This window comes from Montipora capricornis, chromosome 4, assembly GCF_036669925.1.
Source record: "Montipora capricornis isolate CH-2021 chromosome 4, ASM3666992v2, whole genome shotgun sequence".
In the NCBI taxonomy this organism is placed as follows: Eukaryota; Metazoa; Cnidaria; class Anthozoa; order Scleractinia; family Acroporidae; genus Montipora; species Montipora capricornis.
Genome location: NC_090886.1, coordinates 33,779,760 through 33,787,259, shown reverse-complemented (window position 1 = coordinate 33,787,259; position 7,500 = coordinate 33,779,760). Strand labels below are relative to the sequence as shown.

At 38.3% G+C, this 7,500-nt stretch overlaps 2 protein-coding genes across 2 annotated transcripts in view; one reads left to right on the top strand and one right to left on the bottom strand.

The window, feature by feature from the left end:
* The window catches only part of LOC138046234 (A-kinase anchor protein 10, mitochondrial-like), a 24,997-nt gene extending 21,484 nt beyond the window's left edge, over positions 1 to 3,513 (bottom strand). Inside the window, exons 1-3 of the mRNA XM_068892904.1 lie at positions 3,338 to 3,513; positions 512 to 628; positions 285 to 337 (exon numbers count right to left, since the gene is read on the bottom strand). Coding sequence (XP_068749005.1) covers positions 285 to 337; positions 512 to 628; positions 3,338 to 3,371 — 204 coding nt within the window. The 5' untranslated portion in view covers positions 3,372 to 3,513. The remainder of the gene's footprint in view (positions 1 to 284; positions 338 to 511; positions 629 to 3,337) is intronic.
* A 184-nt stretch (positions 3,514 to 3,697) lies between these two features.
* LOC138045977 (LHFPL tetraspan subfamily member 2a protein-like) overlaps positions 3,698 to 7,500 on the top strand; it is a 3,981-nt gene continuing 178 nt past the window's right edge. Inside the window, exons 1-3 of the mRNA XM_068892631.1 lie at positions 3,698 to 3,881; positions 6,100 to 6,509; positions 7,220 to 7,500. The exon at positions 7,220 to 7,500 is cut by the window's right edge and continues 178 nt beyond it. Coding sequence (XP_068748732.1) covers positions 6,107 to 6,509; positions 7,220 to 7,443 — 627 coding nt within the window. The 5' untranslated portion in view covers positions 3,698 to 3,881; positions 6,100 to 6,106 and the 3' untranslated portion in view covers positions 7,444 to 7,500. The remainder of the gene's footprint in view (positions 3,882 to 6,099; positions 6,510 to 7,219) is intronic.

Genomic DNA, 7,500 nt, shown 5'->3' with positions numbered 1-7,500 from the left:
CACCAAGACTTCAAAACCGAGACAAATAGCAACTCGGAAATGGCCCATTGAGCTACAATTGTAGGCCTGCTCCTTGAAATATGCAATAAACAAAAATCACTTTAATTTAAAATAAAGAAAAAAAATTTGTTTCTTTGCATTCTGTTGCCTGAAAAAAAAAAAATTTTCTTTTTTAAATTGGCCACGGAGACTGGTACCTAGAATGTTGACTTGTTTATTGTAAATCAATGCAAAAAGCAAAACAACAAAAAAGAGTAGTCAAAATCTCAGTGGCCTGGACGTACCTTGGCAGACGTCTTTTCTGAAACACTTGCCAATAACTTTCTGCATTGTTGAACTGTGGAAAAAATTGCTGTTAGGTTTCCTGTCAAACATTGTAAATTCTCTGTGTTGGAGGACCAACCAAAATGACCACACACTTTTAAATTCACAAAAAATGACTACAGTAACTTTCAATTGAAAACCCAACCCCTTCATGAAAATGAGTTTTTGGAAAAGAAAAACCACTTACCCCCTATGAAGTTATTTCTCGCATCTGTTTCTTCATATAAGGAAGCAAACACTTCTTGTTTTTCAGACTTTCCTTTAGTTTTTCCTGATTTTGAGGGTTTCCCTTGCGTTTGCTTGTCTAAAATAATTAAAGAGGATCAATGAAATAACTTCTGAAAAATGAAGTAATGTTTATGAGCTCTTTGAATGCCACCTGAAGTACTGACTAGAAAAACCTTGGGCACAGTTCTTGTGAGGAAAAGTCATTTTTGTTAACATTGATAGCCACATGGACTCTGATCTGGAAACAATAATATTTTTAATGATAACAATAATAGTGAATCTTAACGAAAGAGAGAAATGGTCCTCTCACAAATGTGGACAATTTAAGCAATATTGTCTCTACACTCCACAAAAATTCAGGTGGCTCCAACGCGATTCGAACCCATGACCTCCACGATGCTGGTGCAAAAGCCTCTACCAACTGAGCTATAAGGCCACACAGTTGGGGACAGGGTTGGGAGAGGGGGGGGGGTGGGGGTGTTGGGCTCATGTGTTGTGATGAAAGGACTTGATGAATGAAATGTAAATATATTATATTTGAAGTGTGGATGACAGACCAGGAGCAGTCAGGCTAAGACTGCTAGGCCACTTCAATTTGGTAAGACCAATTACAAAATGGGCGACTAAAAACACTGACCTGAACTATAACATTGCTAAATACAACAAAATGATGAACCACAAATTGATTAAAACTACACTAAATTCATAACCCACTGTGCAAGCTAATTCCTTCGACTTCACTGCTGGCAACATACATTGTACAAACGCCTGATGGACAAAACTAACAGAACTATAAATTGAAGAGTTCTAAGGATAACTATGTACCAATCAAAGTCTTCCCAGCCAGCAACATCACGGCTGACTAACAAACCAATGATATCATGTTTCTACTGACCAATCAGGTCAAAGATCAGAGCACTTATACAATTAACTTTAGCAACTAACACTACACTGCAGACGACTTTTGCTCCTGAAGGTTGTCAAAACGCCAGTCAATGTTACCAAAAAAATCCTTCGATTCACTCTTTCACTGCTGACTTTTCTACCGTCAGTATACCCCATAACTGCTGCATTTTCTTGCAACATAAGACACCAGAGAAACCGCTCTCAAAGAATGAACCATATCTTTTTCTCTATTGATGCTATTACGCTATTATACAATAAAAAAATTGCCATTGTTTGAGTATCTTTATTGAGGTGAAAGCACGGTTTAAATACAATGTGAAGAAATAAAGTAAACATGCATTACACAAGTTCATGTACACCAAAGACACGCAATTCTTTTAGGCAAAAGGACCTTTTCAAGGAAGGAAACATGTATAATGATGTCTTGAATCACTCAGTTTCACCTATAATTTTCTCATACTTTATGTTTTTAGCATTCTTGCAAGACAAATGTTGTAGATTTTCGTAGCAGAACACTGAATTTTGACTTTGTGAAGTCAAAAACATTCATGGCGCCGGGTCGTGATTCACCTTCCTATTCAAGTGAGATTAACCTTTCTTTCTTCCAAAAATGAAAAACGACAGAACTTGTTACGCTATTTGTCCTGTAGGGTATACGAAACAATCGCATTGCATGGATGCCCCTATAGGAAAAATTTTCGAACAGCACTTTGGGACACTCTCTTGTGTCAAGTATTCTCAACATCTGCAGTTGGAGTCACGTAATCCTATGTCGAGTCCACTCGACAACAGCAGTGAAAGAGTTAAAATAAGACTACTCTCATACCGACAACCTTCTTTGATCATTTTATAATAAAAGGTCACGGGTTTGACCATTGTTGAAAGCGATCGCATTTGTTTCAAATACCATCATCATTCAAAAACACATCTGTTGGACGCCACTGTATCATAAGTTACAGCTGTAAATGCTCAATCACTTACATTGTTGTTAAAGATGAACTTGATTTTATCTGAATGCAATTGTTAAGTATAGAGTGCAGGAAGTAAGGTACTTGTCAATAATGTAATATTTTTAAGGGAGCAATGATGTCGCGGTGTTGAGAGGACTTGCCTCCCACAAATGTGGCCCAGGTTCGTTTCCCAGACTCCAATAAGCGACAAAAGTAGTTGAGACACTGAACTGGGAAGACAACAATAAGGAAAAAATCACTATAACGTTACATTTTCCACTTGCACTCCCCCCTCTCCCCCAGCCTTCCCCGTTCAATGTTGGTAACTGAAAAAGGAACAGTTGGCGATAAGAAAACAACATTGCTTGAGGGGAAAGGGTTAGATGGAAAGACTTTGGGGGAGGGCTTTGTCCAAGATTCCTTAAAAGGGAAAGTGTCTCAACCCTTTTGGCACTTATTGTCCGCATCACATGTGAGTTGAGTTTGTTGGTTCTCTACTCAGTTCCGAGTAGTTTTTCCCTGGGTGCTCGCGTTTCCCATCTCCTCAAAAACCAACGATTGATTCGATTTGATTTGATTTCTGTTGTACAGTGTCCCAATAAGGTTCCCAGCGCTGAATACAGTTGACACTTAAATAAACTTCATCATAATAATAATTATTTTAATCATACGACGCAGAGTATTCCCACAACTTGTCAGCGAGGTTGCTACTACTGTGTTCTGCAATAATTAATATTCTGAGCGCAATTGTCTCGGGGGACCAAAACAAGGAAGTCAAGAATAAGATGGATAACTTTTAAGAGGTTTTTGTAAGAGAAGTTCGGAATGCAATGATAATTATTCATCTCTTCCGCTTACATTTGAAAATCATACGTAACAATAATATTACTGTTGCAGCTTGTGATCATTCGTGCAGAGAACAGTCTTACCCTTAGCTTGGGGCTTCCTTGAGAACCGAGGCATTCGAGCGACAAAACCAATTCTTAAATCATGAATGAGAATTTCTGACTTGAAATGTCTTGTTGAAAGTTACGACTGCTCGAAGTAAGCGAGCAATTTGGGCTGATTTTGGAATGTACCCAATCGGCCGAGACAGCCATATTGGCTCTGCCGAAGCAGGAATATATGGTACATTATGTGTGTACATACACATAATCATTTCTTGCTTCAACGGCTGACAGCTGACTAATCGCAGGCTTCCATTAATTTTAATAATGGGTCGAGCTTCCTGGGACCCTGGGTCTAAGAATTTGTAAAGAACAAAAGATCGCTGGCGGGAATCTGTCAACACTTCCCTCAGGCGGAAACATACACACTTTTAATTTTTCGATGAGAGAATGAAAGAAATTCTCTTCGTGGTTCGAGGGTGTTAAAAAGTACTTGTGTGAATGATCCGTTTCACACGAATATCGTAGAATATGTGACTTACTTCTACACTTTGACCGCTTTAATTAAGAGTTTTTTTCTGAAAAGGTGAGTTTACTAGATAGAGAATTGGTTGGAATTGTTCAAATGCTTTCACGATTTGCTGGAACCAACTGCATTGAGGTTTATGTACACTCTGAATTCGTGGAGTGAGTTTTCTTTTTTACCACACATTGATCTTTTACATGTATTAAAAGTGAAGGAACATGCACGTACAAAATCGGCACTCGCATAATATGACATCGATTGACCTTTTGTCTTCCTACGGCCTAGGCCTTTGAAAGACTTGCAAGAAGATCTATAATTGTGTGTGGCAAAAAAGATCATTGTAGTTTTTTTAATGTTCTTGAAAGTACTTGGGAAACAAACGGCAATTTCCGACACCTCTTTGTACGAACATCTCTCTGGTAATGTTTCGATTCAATATATAATGTGATGTGGCGAGCGTTGTAAACAATTATTATGTTTTCGAACGATCTGTTGAGGCAGTGTTGAGCACATCTGCAGTTATTATTATTGTCAGGCTTTCCCGACAAAAATTCTCCGGAATTTAGGTGTTGAATTCCCTATGATAATATAATAATATTGATTTGAAAAAAACCGGAAATCGCAAGCGAAAGGCCCTTGACTTCAATTACAGAAAGTGAACAAAACATTACGCAAACCTGTTGAAATCTACGCCAACTGTGAGAATCTGTGTTAAGAAAGCGCATGCCATGTTATCATTTAGCCGATACATTTTTCTTACTAAATATATCGATGTTTTTTTTACAGTGTCGATTCTTCTGTTAATTGAAGATAACGCGGAGCACTTTGGCAAACACTTCATTGTTTTCTAAATCCCCATGACCTCTAGACGAAAGCCTGAAAATGAGAGCACATTGTTGACATCGTTTAGAGACTTATTTTTCAGATAGCCAAGCAACTGAGGCATTTTGGTCGTGCATTTGTGTAGCATCTGCAGTTGTAAAAGATTCTTTAATTGTAGGTTTCCGTGAATTGAGATTGTAAACATGACGAGGTGTGCCGCAAGACAGTTATCAATTTCCGCTCGCGTATCACATGGCGCGCCGCAAAGTACTTTGTCCATTGAGTAAACACGAAAAGCAATTTAGCATTAGCAATATTAAAGTTGATAGTTTTCTAAAATGAGCATTTGGCATTTTCGGGCCAGTGGGCTGTATGAAAGAAATTAATGAGTAGGCCCTCAAGGTTAAATGAGGGCACCTGAGCAAAGCGAACCGAGTGAACGATATTATCATATCATCAAACATTCAAAAATCGAAACTTGTTTTGATTTTTAGATTATAGTTCGGTAGTTTTCAAAAGGCAGTGTTTTTCTAAAAATAATTTCATATGAAAATTCACAGTAGCCCCCCAACAATCCTCACTTTTCATACTACTTACGCATGAATTTTTTTCCTCCTACTTTTCTTTGACATGACTCCTCTTCTTCCAAATAATATTTGCCAAATCCCACTCTCCTCAAAACTTTAAATGAGCGATTCCCGAAATAGGAGTTTCCATTTTTTTCTCACTGCTGGCTAACTGATACTGCAGATGTTTAATTCTGCCAAATCTCGCCAAAGGAGAAAGGTTGTAACCCCTTGAGTCAACCCTGTCCCATTTTTTTCCTATTTTTAGACCTTCACCTTAAGTCATATACATCAAAATATAGAAGTTCTAAAAATAGAAAGATAGGGAAAGAGTTGACTCAAGCATACAATACAGATGGGAGCTCCTGGCAATGGGCTCCTGATCTTTCTCATTGACAGATTGGTCATTTAATTTTTGGAAGGGGCAGGGGGGAGGAGGGTTATGAGCAAATTCTTCTGAGGTTGCATTTTGTTAATATTTATGTTTAAAGGAATTTTTCACCAACACAAACCACTGCATTTATCATTTCAATTTCTATTGTACAAACCTCAACAGTAAGTGGTGTTTGGCCCAAAATGTTCCAGTACTAATTTCAAAATGTACCCCTCCCCCCCCAAAAAAAAAAATGTACCCCCTTCCCCTCCAAACGACCCCCTCCTCCTAGAACATAATAAACAATCTCTCCCTTAAGTAGGACAAGCATTCACTGCAATATTAATATCGTGGAAGGTCGAGGCTCCAGGTAACAGGCTCCTGGAAAGATCTGTTACAGGCATGAAAGTGCTAAGCAACAAAGTGAGGGCAAAAGGCTATCAAGTTTGGCTGGCACTGAAGTAACAATATTGATGATGAAGTCACTGATTTATCGCTGTTCTTTGTTTTTATTAAGTGCCAATATGTCAGCCATTTCTGTACTGTGGACACTGCTGTCAGTTATTTTACTATTTACTGGCTCATTGGCTATATTTTCCCCATTCTGGTATGAGCATCTTCCAGATCCAAAGTCAGCGAACAGAAGTGAATCTTTCGTAGCATTTGGGCCACTAAGATTTTGCTTCCAGGATCAATTTGTGACGTTACAAGAGATCAACGAGTTTCAGGATTCAAAGTACTGCTCTTTTTACGAAGGAATTTTTCCTGGAATTCCATCCATATTCTGGAAGGTAGCTGCAATTATCTATGCAGTTGCACTTATGCTACAGCTGGTGGCCCTTGTTTTGGCGCACGTCTTTTGTTGTCGGAAATTTGTTTTTGGGAAGTCAGTTACCTCTGTTGCTGCAATCATTCAGAGCACTTCAGGTAACCATTTTTAACTAAAAAATTAATCTTTTTTTGGTCACTGTCAAGGGGTTAACTAGCTTTTACAATAATGCTGAGGTTCATGAAGTTCTAAATTTCACCTTATTTCCACACACCAACTCATACAACGAAAAATGTAGGAAACAGAAATAGAATGTGAGGGTCACACCGTGTTTGAAAGGTTTCGTAATTACATAAAACCCACAATGAAAAACTTGTTGGTAATATCTTGGTCAAATCTGGCTCAGATTCCCAAGCAACTGTTTATAAAAAAGATCCTACCTAGGGTCTTGCTAGAGTGTAGAATTCTGTAACACATTCCTGTAGGGACAATCAAGATTAGATGTGGATCCTAATAGGGATCTGAATGGGATTATTATCCTAATGAGGATATGACACAATAAGGATCCAAAAAGGAAACAGACCCTGGAATCAGGACCCTAAATGGGTAAATGATCGCACCCGGATTCTGAGAACAATGGATTCTATTCAATTTTAAGGTCCTTTATTGGATAAGGATCCAATTTACCGGTAGTCTATCACATCTGATTATGATTCAGCTCAGAGTCTCAAATAACAGTTCAACAGTACTGTAGTTAAATGACTTTCCTCATGTTGCAACCAACAGGAAATGATGTTGTTTCGGGGTTGGGTCCACAGCTTAGAAATTGGAAAATATTCAATGTTTTTTCAATCATTTTGTTTTGCAGTTGTTCTCCTTCTTGTCAGTTTTGTCATATTCTGGTCTGGTCTAAAATCCCTCTTTGTAAGACAACACTGTGGCTCTTCAAGTTCTTACTTCAATGCAGGAACATGTCAGATAGCTTGGGGGAGTGTTCTGGCCATTGTCAGTACAGGGCTTCTTATTTTCTGCCCAATGATTGCTTACTATTTGTCAGTTACAACTCCAAGATCAAAGGCAACAGTAGTTTAACAGCTTTGACCGTATAGCAAATTGTGGAAGTCATAAATTAGTGCACAAGAAAATCCT